At 37.5% G+C, this 17,854-nt stretch overlaps 1 protein-coding gene across 1 annotated transcript in view; it reads right to left on the minus strand.

Moving 5' to 3' along the window:
• The window catches only part of HDX (highly divergent homeobox), a gene marked incomplete at its 3' end in the record, with an annotated part of 148,651 nt that overhangs the window by 12,233 nt on the left and 118,564 nt on the right, over nt 1–17,854 (minus strand). Inside the window, exon 7 of the mRNA XM_084258580.1 lies at nt 310–389. Within this exon, the coding sequence (XP_084114706.1) occupies nt 310–389 (80 nt within the window). The remainder of the gene's footprint in view (nt 1–309; nt 390–17,854) is intronic.

Here is a 17,854-nt window from a genome sequence, read left to right on the forward strand (position 1 = left end):
AATCTGCTTGTTCCTAAATGTGTTGAATAAAAATAGCTTGTTATGTACAAAATGTCCTATGTGTAGTAAGCATTAGGCTTTTATATTCGCAAAGCTCCTATGTAAAAAAAAAAAAAAACTTCAAATGACAGCTCTATAAATTTCATTTATTATATCCTCAAAGATATACAACTTCATTGACAACAGCTCTGCTTTCACTTCTGAAGCAGAACAATACTTTATTCTGACAATGCTTACATTGCTACCAACTGGAAACCTTATCACTGAAATCCATCATGTAATGAGGAAATAATTTCAAAAAATACATACCACATTATCTGTGGATACTGCATGGTGGTCCTCCTCCTTATGAGCCCTTGCCTCATTTGGAATAATTTCAGTAGACTCTTCTGTAGAAAAAAAGTGGTTTAACTTTTTTCATTTCTGAGCACATTGAGAATGTTTATTTTTAGATCATTTAGGTATCAATTTCTACTATAAAAGCACACAAATAAAAATTCATTTTATATATGATTTGGAGAACAATTCTACTTCTAATGTATTACAAGAAAATATGTTGGATGGGTACAAATACAAGGATGGAAAGCAAGGTGAAATTTATAATTAAAAAAATGTAAGCAACCCATATGCTTAAGAATTGAGGATTCAATCTATCCCTGCAATAAATGTTATGAATCCACTACACCTGAAGTAGAATAGCTTTTTATTATTATTGAATTTACTTAATTATTTTCTCACATTGTTGTTAATTTTTGTGCAGTATTTGATTTTGCCCCTCAGGTGTAGCCCTCATAGCTCTCCCAACAACATAGCACCCTGTTATAAATATCTCAGTTCCATTATATCCTTCCCTCCCCTGTTTTGACCCCTTCTCTTACCCCTCCCCTGCTGTATACCTCACTCAGATCAATGGTCAGCTTGCAAGTTTTGCCTTTATCCTGACCCTTGGTTCAGATTCTCTATATTCCACATATAAGTGAAACCACCTGATATATATCTTTTTCTTTTTGACTTATTTTGCTTAGCATAATCTCTTCTTACTACATCAACATTGCTGCAAATTGCATGAGCTTATCTTTTTGGATTTCTGAGTAGTATTCCATTCCAGTATATATACCACATCTTCCTGACCCACTCATCTGTTTTGGGGCATTTGGGTTATTTCCATACCTTGGCTATTGTAAATAGTGCTACAGTAAATACAGGAGTGCAGGTTTTCTTTCAAATTAGTATTCTAGTGTCCTTTAGGTAGGTTCGTAGGAATGGAATCTCTGGGTCACATGGTATATGTGTTTTTAGTGTTTTCAGGAAACTCCACACAGCTTTTATAGTGGCCGGACAAGTTTACAGTCCCATGAGCTGTGTAAGAGTTCCTTTTTTCTCCACATCATCCAACATCATTTGTTGTTTTTAGTTTTACTAATATGGGCATTCTCACAGGTGTGAGCCGTTATCTCATTGTAGTTTTGATTTGTTTTTCTCTTATAATAAGTGATGTTAAACATTTTTTCATGTTTGTTGGCCATTTGTATTTCTTTTCAGTTCTTCTGCCTGTCTTTTTAAAAATAATTTTATTTTATATAGTTCTTAATCATTTTTCATTTTTGCATAATGTATGCATTTTCATTTTGGTTATATTCCCCATACAATTTCCACCCCCTTTTTCTGACCCTAATCCCTCTTCTCTGTCCCCCGCCTCCCCACTGTAGTGTGACTCTGGTCTATAGTTGCTTGTTGATTTTGATTTTTATTTATTGTAATGAGTCTTTTTCCTGGTCTCTTATATAGGTTTTCTAAATTCCTGCTTTGAGTGAGACCATCCAGTAATTTTCTTTTTCTTTCTGGCTTATTTCGCTGAGCATGATCCCTTCCAGCTCCATCCATGTTGCTGCAAATTGCATGAGTTTATCTTTTTTGATTGCTGAGTAATATTCCATTGTGTATATGTACCACATCTTCTTGATCCAGTCATCTATTTTTGGGCATTTGGGTTGTTTCCATAGCTTAGCTATTATAAATAGTTCTTCTGCCTGTCTTTTGACTGGGTTGTTTGCTTGTTTTTGCTGAGTGGTGTAAGCTCTTCGTAGATTTTTGATATCAGTCCCTTATCAGTTGTATGGTGTCCAAATATTTTCTCCCATTCTGTAAGCTATTTGTTTTGGTTACTATCTCTTTTGCTGTACAGAGCTTTTTAGTTTAGTTTCATGTAGTCCCAACTGTTTATCTTCTCCTTCATTTTTCTTGCTTATGGACATGAGTCCTCAAAGATGTTTCTAAGGTTTATGTAATGTAATGTTTTGTTTTGTTTTGTTTTTTACAAGAACCGGGGCACAGGCCAGATGCACAGGAGGATGAGAGGATTCACCAGAGACAGAGTAGGGAACAGAAGAGCAGAAAAGGCAGACTGATGAAATACACTGCTGAGGGGAGCAGTGGGTGCGACAGGAGAGGTCTGCCGAGCCATGTGGGACCCTTGCCGGCTGACCGGGATAGAACTGGCGCTGCAGAGGCTGCGGACAGCTTCACAGTGCAGTACTCAACTGCCTGTGCCACCAGGGGAGGCCCATGTAATGTAATGTTTTACCTATGTTTTCTTCTATTTATTTTATGGTTTCAGGTCCTATTTTCAAGTCTTTTCTACATTTTTAGTTGTTGTTGTTTTTGTGTTTGTATGTGTGCTGTGTAAGAGAGTAAGCAAGTTTCATTCTTTTGCATGTGGCAGCCCAGTTTTCCCAACAATATTTTTCAAAGAGGCATTCCTTTTTCTAGTGTATATTCTTTAGTACTTTTTCATAGCTTAGTTGACTACATATGTGCGATTTTATTTCTGGGCTTTCAATTTTGTTCCATTGGCTGTGTGTCTGCTTTTCTTCCAATAACATGCAGCTTTATTATTATGGCTTTGCAGTGTAGTTTTCAGTCTGGGAGTGTAATACCTCTGTTCTTTTTCCTTTTAGTCAGGAAAGTGCTGGCTATTCAGGGCTAGATATCAAGCTAAAAAAGGTGACAAGAGACATAGGTGGACACTGTATAATGGTGAAGGTGACAATACACCAGGAAGACATAACACTCATCAATATATACTTACCAAATGAGGGAGTACCAAAATATATTAGCAGTTACTATTGTTATAGGGCAACCCCGATATAAAATTGGCTGCCTGGCTGTGGGTCCTCACCTGCACGCTTAAAAGGTACTTATGAATACTCCACTACAGACACACACAAAAGGTTAATAAAAGGTTTATTTACAAGGGAAAGGAATTAAGGAAATGTGCAACTCAGGGAGAAAATAGGGAAATAAAGTCTTTAATGCGTCCTACCCCATCCGCTAACCTGGAAACCCAAAGACACTCTCAGAGCTGGCCGGACACTGCGAGCTGGCGGAGAGCCAAAATGGGGGACCCCTTCAAAGCCCACATGTCTGGCTTTATACCAAACCTGGCTGCTTAACCCCACCCTCAGGTCCCAGCAACCTTCCCTTTGGTGGTGATGGGATTTGGAGTTCCCAGTGTCTTTTGGTTTTGGTCTGGAGTGGGGAGTGGAGTCCACAAAACCTGTATGGAATTAGATTTAGGACATCCTTTTCCCCCTAACACTATCATCTATGAAATTAGATATAAGTGGTAGGAGACTTCAACACCCCACTCTCACAAATGAATAGATCAAGGAGACAAAAAAATAAAGATAAAATGGCCCTAAATAAAGATCTAGAACAAATAGGTCTAACAGACATGTATAGGACACCGTGCCAACAAAAACCCAAATACACATTTTTCTCATGTGCACATGGATCATTCTCCATAATGGATCACATACTGAGTCACAAGACAAGCATCAACAAGTGCATGAAGATTGAAATCACACCGAGAATCTTCTCTGACCATAAAAGCATCACACTAGAAATCAACTATGAAAAGAAAGCAAGGAACTGCCCCATTACAAGGAGACTGAACAACACACTACAGAAAGACCAGTGGGCTAATGAGGAAATCAAAGAAGAAATTAAAAAATACCTTGAGACAAATAAAAATGAGGACACAACATTTCAGTATGTATGGAACATACCAAATGCAGTATTAAGAGGAAAGTATATAGCAATACAGGCCCACATCAGGAAACAAGAAAGAATCCTAACAAACTAAACTCCTATCTCAAGGAACTACCGAAAGAACAACAAAAACCCCAAAAACCATTTGAAGAAAGGAAATAAAAAATTAACACAGAAATAAATGAAATAGAAATAAAAAATAGTCCAAAAGATCAATAAAATCAAAAGTTGTGGGCCTCCCTGGGAATGTAGGGGTTAGAATCAGTGCTATCACTGATGGACCAAGTTTGATCCCTGTTGAAGGAGCTAACCCACATGGTACAGCAACCTCTCCTGTCTTGCCTGGTGCTTCCATTAGCAGTGTATTTCAGTGGATCTGCCTGTTCTGCTTCACACTCTGTCTCTGGTGAAACCTCTCACCCACCCTGCACCTCTGGCCTACATCCCAGTTCTTCTATGCAATAAATAAATAAATATCTTTTTTAAAAGTTGGTATTTGAATAAACAAAACAGAAAAACCTCTAGTTAGGCTCACAAAGCAAAAGAGGGAGAAAATTCAAAAACATAGGATCGTAAATGAAGGAGGAGAAATTACAATAGACACAGAAGTTTCCAGAGGAAAATTAGAGATTACTATGAACATTTATATGCAAACAAGTTCAACAATATAGATTAGATGGACAGATTCTTAGAATTATGCAATCACCTAAAGCTGAGTAAAGAAGAAATAGAAAATTTGAATAAACGAATTACAATCAGGGGAATTAAAACAGTAACCAAAACCCTCCCAAAAAACAAAAGCCCAGTACCAGATCGTTTCTAGAAGATAATTCTACCAAATGTTCAAAGATGAACTGGTGCTTATCCTCAAATTTTGAGAAAGAAGGAATACAACCAAATACATTTTATAGAACCAACATTATACTAATACCAAAACCAAACAAAGAAAACACAAAAAAAGAAAACTACAGGCCAGTCTCCCTAATAAACACAGATGCCAAAATCCTCAATAAAATTGTAGCAAATCAAATCCAACAATGTATCTAAAGATTATACACCTTTGATACCGGAATTGTCAGGCCTAGTCTCCCAGCCAGGAACAGATCCCAGGCTGCAGGGCAGCGCTGAGCCCCAGCCACTAGACCCCCACGGGTTGGTGTCTCACGAAGCCGCAGCAGGAACTTCTCAGACGCTCAGGCAAGCAAGCGAGAAGAGCAGATTTCTTTAGAGAAAGAAAAAGTTTATTGAGGAGAAAAAGAACAGAAATAAAGTGGGACTCCCAGGCCAGGGAACCAGGCCTGGGAGGGGCAAGGAAGCCAAAGTGGAGTTGTGTCTTAGGGAATATATACCTTTTTTCCCTCATTATTCTAAAGCTCCACCAGTTTCTTTGTGATTGGTAAGTTCTCCGCTGTCTCACTTAATTTGCTACTAAGTGGGGGATCTTCACATTCCTTATCCAACAGCTTTCTCTTTCCCCATTTGTTGCATCTTTATCTTTATGGCCCAGTCCTCTGGATGGGCATCCCTGCATTGAAGTTAAACAGCTGCCCTTCTAATGCGTCCATAAATTAAACCACTCTCCATTTCTCCAATCTCTGCCTCCCTTTACCACCTGAAGGAAACCAGGACTAGCATTAACAATGTTGTCCTTGGTCCTGGGATGTTTGTTTTTCCTAGTGGAATTGGTTACTTTCCCTTGGTTGTCCTTATCTCCGAAGCCTCCCTAAATTCTTCAGAGGACCCCTCCTGCACTGTCCCTAAAACTGCATAATTCCTAGCTTGCCCTGTGTCTCACCTTGACCAATTGGGATTTATTCCATGAACACAAGGATGGCTCAATATCCAAAAATCAATTAATGTAATTCACCATATAAACAAAAATAAAAATAAAAACCATATTATCATATCAATAGATGCTGAGAAACATATGCTAGAGTTCAACATTAATTTATCATGAATTTCCTCAAAAAATGGGGGATAAAAGTAACATATCTTAACATAATAAAAGCCATATATGACAAACCCAGCCTACATCATTCTTAATGGTGAAAAATGTGAAATCCTTTCCATTAAGATAGAAAAAGACAAAGATGTTAATTCTCACCACTGCTTTTCAATACAATACTGGAAGTCCTAGCCAGAGCAATTAGGCAAGAGAAAGACATAAAAGGAATCCAAATAGGGAAAGAAGTATAATATCATTGTTTGCAAATGCTATGATAATATATATAGAAAACCATAAAAAAAAATCCACAGAAAACTAAATAAAACAACAAACAAGTTTAGGAAAGTAGCAGGTTACAAAATCAATACACAAAAATCAGTAGCCTTCCTATATGCAAACAATCACTCTGAAGAGGAAAAAGTTAAAAAAATAACATTTAATTTACAATTGTACCAAAAATAATTAAATACCTGGGAATAAACCTAACAAAAGAGTTGAGAGACCCATACAAGGAAAATTATAAAACATTGTTAAAAGAAATATTATAGAAGACAAAAAGAAATGGAAAAATTATTCCCTGCTCATAGATTAGAGGAATCAAAATGATCAAAATGGCCATCCTATCAAAAAGAGTTTACAGATCCAATGCAATTCTAATAAAAATCTCGATGACATTCTTCAAGAAGATAAATATTGCTGAAATTCATATGGAAACATGAAGTGAATAATTGATAAGAAAGAAAATATTTTTTATATTTCTTATAGTAAGTGAAAAACTGATGATAAACCCTGATGGAGGACAAGAATAGAAAAAAAACTAAAAAAGGAGGTGTGTCAAGACAAGAAACCTGGCTCACGCAAGGAGGTGGGGGCAGAAGAGATTAGCATAACAATGGTCACATTTGCGGATACTAATATCCCCAGGCAAGCACAACACTAGTATCCTTAGGTGCAGTCTAAAGATACAGAGATTGAGCCCAACAGACCCCAAAGGTAAAGATATAGAGATTGAGCCCATTAGTAGAATCTTCAGTCCCTTTTAAATTCTACACAGTTATCCAAAATTAGCAACCAACTGACAACTCACAAGGAGTGAGCCCCTCCCAAACTGTATCAGTTCAGTCTCTGCACAGGCTTGGGGCAGCACTCCCACTGCCCACCTGTGACTATGCAGGAGCCTCTTTTCACCAACTCTCTCCCTCTGCAGGGCAGCAGCTTCCTGCCTGCCTGTGACCTGTCAAGGATGCCAGCCTGCAACCATGCAGGCCTCTCTTAGCAAACCTGTCCCTTCTGGGGTGGCTCTTCCTACCCACGTGTGTCTACGCAAGTGTCTTTAACTGTTTTATCCCTTCCCTAATAAACCTGCCCTTTAAATATAACTAATGTCTCTGTCTCATGGAGAAACTCGCCGCACGTCACTGAAATGGGAGCTCTTGTGAAACCTTTCCCAGAGTGAACCCAGGGACCCCACACTCCAAACCCACACACTCCAAAAACAACAACAAACTCTACTATGTAGGTAGGGCTTAATTTTGTAAAATAAAAAAGTGCACATTTTTATAGAAAAAAGACAGCTATATTTTCCAAATCATTGCCATTAACATTTGTAATGGATTTTTAGGTAATTTTTATTTTTCTTCATTTTGTCTACCTTTACATTTTTGATAATTATTTTCTTCCATTTGCTCATCTATGTTTAAATTCTTTCAAATGAATTTTTCAGTGTTTTACATGTCTATATAACTTTGGGATTACATTTTTACTTCTCCATATGTGCATAGTAACTCACTCCCAGCCAAATATCCTATGCAGAAAACCAAAATTTATATTTAAATATTTTCTATAATGAGCATGTACTGCTTATTGTAATAAAACAACAGTGTTAAAGAAATTTTTGAATACATGATATGAAACAATAAATGTGGAACCAAGCTTAGCCAAGGTTTCGCCATTTTGTATATCCTCCATCTTGATGTTAGTCCTTGTACAGCTGCATTCCAGAGATACTTTCAACAGTCACAACCCTCACTCCACTTGGTGATGAAAAAGCAGACCACCCCAGTAGCCAATGAGGGCAGTCTTATCCATAAATGGGACATCATCTCTAACCATTCAATCAGTTTGAAACTATAACCATGCGTGCCAAAATGCCTTTGTAGGAGCCAATGAGTAATTGCCAGCTTGTTTCAAAATTTGTGCCTGCTTGTGACCCTATATAAGACCCCTGCTTCCTGGGCCTCCCCGGTGGCACAGTGGTTGAGCACTGGGTTGTGAAGCTGCCCGCAGCCTCTGCAGCGCCAGTTCGATACCCGGATGCTCCCCGGCCATGGGAGGAGGGGCCCACATGGCGCGCAGACCTCTCCTGCTGCCCGCTGCTCCTCTCAACAGTGTACTTCGGTCCTTCTGCCTGCTCTGCTCCCCGATCTGGCTCTGGTGAATTCTCTCACCCTCCTGTGCTTCTGTACCCAGTGCTTGTATAAATAAATAAATAAATCTAAAAAAAAAAAGACCCCTGCTTCCTCTGTTCGGGGTTCTCAACCTCTGCCGTTGATTCGGTGCATGTCGTGAGCCCGGACTCGAGCCCGTAATAAACTCCTTTGTGTTCTTGCATCAGCTGTCTGTGTGTCCTTGGGGGCTGCACTGGTCGACGTTGGGCACAGCAATAAATACAGTACATTTCCAATTTCGTAAAAACCTTGTTTTGAACACACACACATAAACACACACACACACCTCTCTGGGTGTAAGCAAAGAGAAAAGAGTGTCAAAAAAAATAACCCCAACCCAATTTCAAGAATGTTTGTCATTTTTGGTAGGAAATCTATATATCAAAGTATTTTTCAATACATTCAATATACATTTCAATGTATTTCTCAATATTTATTATAGACAACATGCATTCATTTTATGATCAAAATAGATAATATAAAATGAGTAAGAAAAAATAAAAGAAATGAATTCAGGCAAAAAAATTTACCTAAAAGCTCTCTGTGCTGAGAGGGTATGTGCCTACTTCAAGCATAAATAATCTAGAATATAATCCCCTTAGATTACCACCACATCTAACCCTTAAAAAAATAGGATTTTATAGTTTTTCTCTTTTACTTCTGAATATTTATGTCATGGAGATTATTTGGATAAATACTAGTGGAAGTATTAACCTCTTGGTAACTGACATTTCATCACAGAAAGCACAACAAAACAAATATTTATAAGCACTCCTAAGATTTTTTTTCCAAGTTCATTCCTTCCCATGGAAAGACATATAGGGGATCCTTGTATCAACATGTAGATATGATTAGGAGAAAAACTTGGCTGATTCAGGAAGTCATATGTGATGACATAGAGAATTAAAGATATCCAGAGATGCTTTACTAGAGTTTTAAAGCAAAAGCCAGCATAAATTTAAAAATAAACAGAACATGGCAGAATAGAGAGGTTGGGATCACCTTCTCTCCTGAAAGGAACTATCAAAAAAAAAAAAATATTTGCTCAAAGGAAGAATCAGAAGTACCTAAACAGAGTGCCAGTACTGTCCCACATAGAATTCAAATTAAGGTTGACGACTGCTGAGAGAAACGAGTGGGAGGAAGTGAAATTGAGAATGATTGGGAGAGTAATACCTCAGCTGGCAGAGTCGGCTGAGGCTCTACCACTCAAGGTACTAGAGGGAATTCTGTGAATGTCCCTGGAGGAACTTTGCTTACATGTAGGTGCAGATTCAATCCAGGACATTGAGAACTCTGTCACCAGCAATAGCAAGGAAAGCACATCCCCGCCATAACAGAAGAGACTACAGAGATGCCAGGCTGAGCCAGGCCAGGCTTCATCACTGGCCCGATAGCCTAGAAAACAATTGGTGAGAGAACTCAATCTCCTGGAAAGTATCTGGTGGCTTCCAGAGCTTGCCCAGAGCTTGCTGAGGTAATCCCTCAAAAACTGCCCTGCAGGGATGGGAGGGGTGTAGGGTCAGGACAGGCCACAGAGCAGGTTTTCTAATCCAGCAGATCTGGTAAAGGAGGAGTCAGAGTCCTCAATGGCTTTTGCAGGTTTTTTATTTAGATTTACCAGGCATATGACAGGCAGGAGTGCTGGGGGGGCGGGAGGTTGGCAGGCCTCCCAGCCCCCAGCATGTCTTCACTCTATCTGGGCTCTCTGGCATTCTCTGCTTCTCTCTTGGCTTCTGCAGCTTCTTTCTCGGCTTCTCTTTCGGCTTCTGCTGGCATCCCTGTGACACCGCCCTTAAAAGCCCAGTCTTAGCCCAGGTGAATCTCTTCTACATATGCCAACACCCTACTCCAGGTGCCCGCCATCAGGCATGCATTTGGGACCACAGGGTTCCATCATCTATCCTAATGGCGGGAGGGCAGAAAAGCCTGATACTTTTTACCTTACCCTACAAGGGGTAATGAAAGCTATTGCTTGTAGTCAAAAGTAGATAACAGGTCCCACACTTTCTGGGGTACCTCTGGCCTGCCCTGTCCAACTGAGTCCAGGAGCTTGAGACCCATGGTCCAGAGCTAGCTACCCCAAAAGGGACACTCAGGTTTAATAGATCATGACCAGTGGCAGAAAGGAACAGTAGGCATGTGGGTTGGGAACTTATGACAACTAAAGCACTGAACAGAGCTTGCTGTGGAGAGAAAGGAGAGGCGGCAGAAGTGACTGTCTTCATTCTCAAACTGAGATAGTGTATCTAAGATCCAGACTCACCTCCTGCCCCCACCTCATGCCAAGGTAAATAAGAGAGACGTACAAAATTAAACCCAAGAAAAAGACATAGAATGACTCCAAATTGGAAAAGAATCAAAAGTATCACTATTTGCAAATGACATGTTAAAAAAAAAAACTATTAGAAATAATAAATGAATGCAGAAAAGTGACAGGATTCAAAATCAACATACAAAAACAGTTGCATGTCTATATGCAAACAATGTATTAAAATAAAGGAAAACAATCCCATTTACAATCACACCAAAAAGAATTAAATAACTGGGAGTAAACTTAAAGGGACCTATATATTGAAAACTATAAAACTCTTTTAAAGGATATAAAATAATACACAAAGAAGTGGAAAGTTATCCTGTGCTCATGGATTAAAAGAATAAATATTACTATATGATCATATTACCTAAAGCAATGTACAGATTCAATGCAATATCTATCAAAATCCTAATAAAATTTTGCAAGGAAATAGAAGAGTTATACAATCTATATGGAGCCACCAAAGGCCCTAATAGCAAAAGAAATCCTGATAGAAAAAGAATAACAGAGGTATCATACCGCCCGACTTCAAACTATATTACACAGCAACAGTAATCAAAACAGTATGTATGGTATTGCAACAAAAACAGAAATTCAGAACAATGTAATAGAATGGAAAGTTCAAATATAAACCCACACAAATTTGGGCAGTTATTTTTTGACAAAGGAGCTATGACCATACAATGGAGGGAAAAAAGCCTCTTTAACAAATTGTATTGGGAACCATTGATAACCACATGCCAAGAAATGAAGCTAGATTCACACTTTCCTTCATACACAAAAATTTAAAAAAATGGATTAAAGATATGAACATAAGAATTGAAACCAAAAAATACATTAAAGAAAACATAAGACACACACTGCAGCACATCTACCACAAAGATGAATTTGGGGTCTCAACCACAATGGCAAGGAGAAAAAAAGCAAAAATAAACAACTGGGACTACATCAAACTAAAAAGCTTTTGTAGGACAAGAAAAAAGACAACATTTGCAAGCTGAATATAAACCTGAAGCATCAAGCAGGGGAGTGGGAAGGAGAGAGGTCAAAAGTGGGGAGGGAAGAATACAAGGGACTATGGTGATGGTTTATGGTGTTATGGTAGAGGGTGAACTATGGGTACTACACCTGAGGTGAGAAACCAGTTACCATACAAAAATGAATGACAATATAGAAAAGAAATAAATTTAGGGGGAAAAGCTTTGTAACGCAAAGAAAATTATAACAAAACCAAAAAAGCAATCGACAGAATGGCAAAAAAAATATTTGCACATCATACATCTGATAAAGGGCTAATTTCCAAAATATACAACATTCTTATGCAATCAAACAATAAAGAATTTACAGACAACCAACAAAAAAAATGAGGAAAAGATCTAAAAAGACACTTTTCTATAGAAGACTTTCATATGGTCTATAGCCATATGAAAAATTATTCAAAATTACTTATTATAAAGGAAATACAAATCAAAACCACAATGAGATATCGCTTCACTACTGTGATAAAGACCTATATTAAAAATAATGGAAATAACAAACATTGGTGAAGATGTGGTGAAAAAGGAACTCTTACCCACGGTTGGTGAGAATTAAAGTTGGTGCACCCTCTTTGCAAAACGGTATGGAGATTTCTTATAAAAATAAAAATGGAATGTCTTTATGATACAACAATATATGTTAGGTAATTTAACCTGAAAATATGAAAACCCTACATGAAAAGACTCATGTATGCCTGTGTGCATAGCAGTACTGTCCAAAATAGCCATGTCATGGAAACAACTAAGTGTCCTTCAAAAGATGAACGAATAAAGAAACCATGGAACATATGCTCAGTGGAATACTACATAGCTGCTTAAAAATGAACGAGTGGCTTTTGGGACAAAATGGATTGCCTTTGAGGTGACTGTCAAGCAAAATAAGTCAGAAAGAGAAAGATAATGGATGCTTTCACTCATCAGTAGAATATAAACAACAACAAAAAACAACACACAGGACGAAATACAGCAGAAATGAATCTTGGACTTCATGAAAGAATTTAATGGTTACCAGAGGGAATGTTGGTGGGGGAGGGCGGTTGGGGAAAACGGGGAGGAAGGAGAGGATGAGGGAGGGAGGTAGATGAGGTATTTGCACAAGAAGTTTGGTGGAGGGTAACTAGAACATGTGCACATATGGGGGAACAAAAATTTATGCCAAAATTAAATAATAACTGAAATTTAAAAAAATAAAATAAAGAAATTAAAAGCAAAGGGTTTCTAGAGAAGAAACTTTATCTGTTCACTATTCGGACATTTCAGATCATAGGCATTTCACATCCTATGTGAAATTAAAGGAGGGAAAATTGTCATTAGGTTTAGATGCAGTGCTGGTATTAGTTATGGGTGTCCTCAGAATAGGAGTCATATTGCTCATCAAAGAGATTATTACTTTCATTACTTATAGGTTTGCTTTGTATTCCTGCTGTCAGTTACTCATAACTTTGTACACAGTTCTGCCTTACAGGCAACATATTCATGCATAGTGATTACTTTATAAAATATAAATAAACTGTTTTGGGGTATAAAATAAAAAGTTATAGGGCCTCCCCTGGTGGAGCAGTGGTTGAGCACTGGGCTCTGAAGCTGCCTGAAGGCTTTGCAGCACCGGTTCCATCCCGGGCACCGGTGAGGGTCCCACATGGCGCTACAGACCTCTCCTGCTGCGCCCACTGCTCCCCTCAGAAGTGTATTTCATCAGTCTGCCTGTTCTGTTCCCAGCTCTGGCTCTGGTGAATTCTCTCACCCTCCCGCACTTCTGACTGTACCCAGTGTTTGTATGAATAAATAAATAAATCTTTAAAATAAAAATAAAAATAAAAAGTTATGAAGAGATAAAGCTAAATAAGGTATGCTTTCTTTTGCTTACAAATAGTTTCTATATCATCAGAAGTTTGAAAGGTAAACACTGTCAATTTGTCTGGCTATTCCCCATGAAGAGCAATTCTGCTAACTGGAAAATAAGCAAGTAGAATTATTAATCAGTGAAAGGTCTAGAGGGCAATCTATATGGTGAACATATCCTCACCTTAAGTAACTATATGCAAAATTATCTTTCATGTACACACCACATAATAGAGAGGAAAAATGATTTATTATAAATTTAAAGTTATAGATATCAATTGTTCCCATACTTTAATTTGCTTCTGAGGATTAGTTAAAATCTTTAAAAAAATTACTCCAGCCATTTATTTTGGTAGACATGTAACTTGAAATTAAGGAGCTGAGTTACCTTTTACTTTAGCTAGAATTTGCAGATGGATAAGGGGTGAATCCAATTAGATTTTTCTTTATCAATATCAATCACACCTTTTTTTCTCTTCATCTCAACTTAGGGAAAAGAAAAAAAAAATGGAAGAAGGTGGGAGGTAGAAGTTGGAAATCCAGAAGCTTTGTATTAGGGAAGTACTTATTTTCTTAGAAAGAAAGGACAATAACAGTGAATAAGTGTCTCTCAGTCTCTTTGCTCAGTATATGAAATATTGCATTGAGAGATAGAAGACTCCAGAGAGAGAGAGAGAGAGAGAGAGAGAGAGAGAGAGAGAGAGAGAGAGAACATTGGTTTACAAGACTGCATGATATGATTTAGGGGAATAGGTGCATACTTCCTCAGATGTATGTTATCACACCACCCTCATGAACCTTTGTTCTTTACTCTAGGCCATTGGCTTATCCCCCCTCTTTTGTTGCATTATACATGCCCTCCACCAATGAACCCTCAGTTCTACAGCTGTATTTCCAGGCTTTGTTTTGGTTTACTTTTGTCAGTTTTGTTGCTACAATGAACAAAGGATCTGATATATCCCTTTGAATTAGTGTTTTTGTATTCTTCAGGTAGTTGCCTAGAAGCGGAATTGCTGGATCATATGGTACGTCTATTTTTAACATTTTCAGGAACCTCCATACTGTTTTCCATAGTGGCTATGGAAAACTAACAGGGTAAGAGGGTTTCCTTTACTTCATTCCCTCATCAACATTTCTTGTTTCTGTTGGATTTCATGTGGTTCATTCTCACTGGAGTAAGAGGGTTTGATTTGCATTTCCCTCATAATAAGTGATGATGAACATTTTTTCATGTGCTTAGTGGCTATCTGTATGTCTATTTTCAGAACGGTCTATTTAGCTCTTCTGTCCATTTTGTGATTAATTTCTTTTATTTTATTTAGTTATATGGGTTCTTTGTAGATCATGGTTTTTAGTTCCTTTTCAGATGGATAAAATGCAAATATATTCTTACATTCAGCTGGGTAATTTTTTTGTTTAATGATAGCTTCATATACCAAAGTTTTTTTAACTAATTAAAACATTTGCTTAATTTTGTTTTTCCTCCTTTGTTTTGTAGTTGAGACTGTAAAGACACCCCGCATGCCAATTTTGTGGAGTTCTGCCTATATTTTCTTGTATGTATTGTATGTCTACCAGCTTTATATCCAACTGTTGCAAGATTTTGAGTCAATTTTTGTGTATGGTATGAAAGATGGGTATAATTGCACTTTTTGCATATGGCTGTTCAGTTTTCCCAACACCATTTGGTCAATAGACATTCTTTTAACATTATATACTCTTAACTTCTTTTCCATAGACTCTCTATATAATGTGTGCTTATTTCTGAGCTTTCAATTCTATTACATTGGTTAGTGTGTCTGTTTATTTTTCAATACCATAACATTTTGATTACTATAGACTTGTAGTATAGTTTGAAGTCTTGGAGTGTGATACCACCATTTATCTTTTTTTTTTTTTTTTTTTGTCAAGAGAGTTTTGGATCTCCACAAGGCCCCGGCTTCTATACCTTCCAACTGACAAATGACCAGTACAGTGAAAGAGAAGGACTCACACACAACAAAAGCCCCAACTACAGTAGAATAAACTCTAAACAAATGATGGTGAGAAAGACTAATATAAATGGCTAAGCAAGTCTGCAGGAGAAAAATAGACCATAGAGAAACAATATCTCCAGAACGATGTCACAAAGATAGTATAGAGGTTTTCTTCCTATGAAATACAGAGTTGAAAGGAGACATAATTAAAAGAATCAAAGAATTGTAACAATATAAAGAAATGTAGAAAAAGAGTGTAGAGACATGCAAGAAAACTCAGGAAAACAAATGAATTAGAAGCAACAGTCAATCAAAACTGAAACTCTAAGTAAGATAATAGTAGAAATGCAAAAGGTAGAAAAAAAAAATCAATGGATAAGATGGAAAGTACTGGAAAAAGCCAAGGAGTAGAATAATATAAATGGAAAAATGAATCAGTGAGATTGAGGATGCAAATGGGGAATGAATCAAAATAGATAAAGAGAGATACAAAGGGAAAAAAATGAAGAAACACTTCAAGAATTATCTGTCACCATGAGGAAAGGAAACATAAGAATCATAGGCATCCCAAGAGAAGAGAGAAAAGGGAACTGAAAAATTATTTGGGAAGAAAATTTCCCAAACTTGAAGAGGGATGAAAGACAAAAATATAGAAAATTAAAAGAACACCAAACGACACAAACAATGCAAGGCCTACAACAAGACAGATAGTAATAAAATGCTCAAGAGTCCAATATAAAGAAAAACAAAAACCCAAAGATGATGAAGGGGAAGAAACATAACTTATAAAGGAATCTCAGTTAGAATAACATCAGACTTCTGGGCCTCCCCCGCGGCGCAGCGGTTGAGTGCTGGGTTGCAAGGCTGCTCGCAGCCTCTGCAGCGCCGGTTCCATTCCCCGGCCGCCAGGCGAGGGTCCCACATGGTGCTACAGACCTCTCCTGCCGCATGCTGTTCCCCTCAGCAGTGTACTTCATCAGTCAGCCTGCTCTACTCTCTGCTCTGACTCTGGTGAATTCTCTTACCCTCCTGCGCTTCTGACTGTACCCAGTGCTTGTATAAATAAATAAATAAATAAATAAATAAATAAATAAATAAATAAATACATACATACATAAATAAATAAATAAATAAATCTTAAAAAAAAATAACATCAGACTTCTCTGTAGAAACACTACAGGCCAGAAGAGAATGATGTGACATATTCAAAATATTCCTATATAAAAATTGCCAACCAAGAATACCCTATCCTAAAAAGATCTCCTTCAGATATGAGGGAATAACAAGATCTTCTCAGACAAACAGAAATTTAGGGAATTTGCAACCACTAAATCCTCCTCTAGAAATATTGACAGTAGTTTTAGTATTTGAACCAAAGTGAGGAATAAGCACAAAGAACTGAAGAGGCAATTAAATAGAATCATAAAACTAAGGACAAAATGGCAGTAGAGAACTTTTATATATCAATAATCACCCTAAATATCAATGGACTGAACCTACCAATATAAAAACAGAATATCTAGTTGCATCAGGAAAAATCCAATCTGCTGCTGCCTCCACAAAATGCACCTAAGCTGCAGGATAAACATAGACTGAAAGTAAAGGGGACAAATACAATTCTACAAAGACATGGCACCCAAAGGAGGGCAGGGATAGCCATAATTATATCAGATAAAAATGCTTCCAGGTAAAAAGAGACAGGAATAGACACCATGTAATGATTAAGGGAATGATAAAACAGGAAGATATAACACCTATCAATTATGCTCACCAAATGAAGGAGCACCAAAATGTATTAGACAACTACTATCAAATATGAAAACAGACACAGACACAAACACAAACACATACACATATACATATATAAATTGTTGGAGACTTCAATAACCTACTATCACCAAAGGACACACCAATGAGATGGAAAATAAATAAGGACAAAGTTGTCCAGAACAAAGAACTTGACCACATGGATTTAATAAACATAGTTAGGGCACTGCATGCCAATAAACTGACTACACATTATTGTCAAGTGCACATGGATCATTCTCCAGGATTGACCACATACTGGGTAACAACATAGTATCAACAAATCAAACTAGAAATGAGCTGCAAGGAAAAAGAATGCAAATCCTCTAATTCATGGAGACTGGAAAAAAACCTAGTGAATACCACCTTGAGACAAATGATAACAAGAATACAATATTCCAGGAAGTATGGGACACAGCAAAAGCAGTACTATG

Source organism: Talpa europaea, assembly GCF_964194135.1.
Source record: "Talpa europaea genome assembly, chromosome: X".
Taxonomy (NCBI): domain Eukaryota; kingdom Metazoa; phylum Chordata; class Mammalia; order Eulipotyphla; family Talpidae; genus Talpa; species Talpa europaea.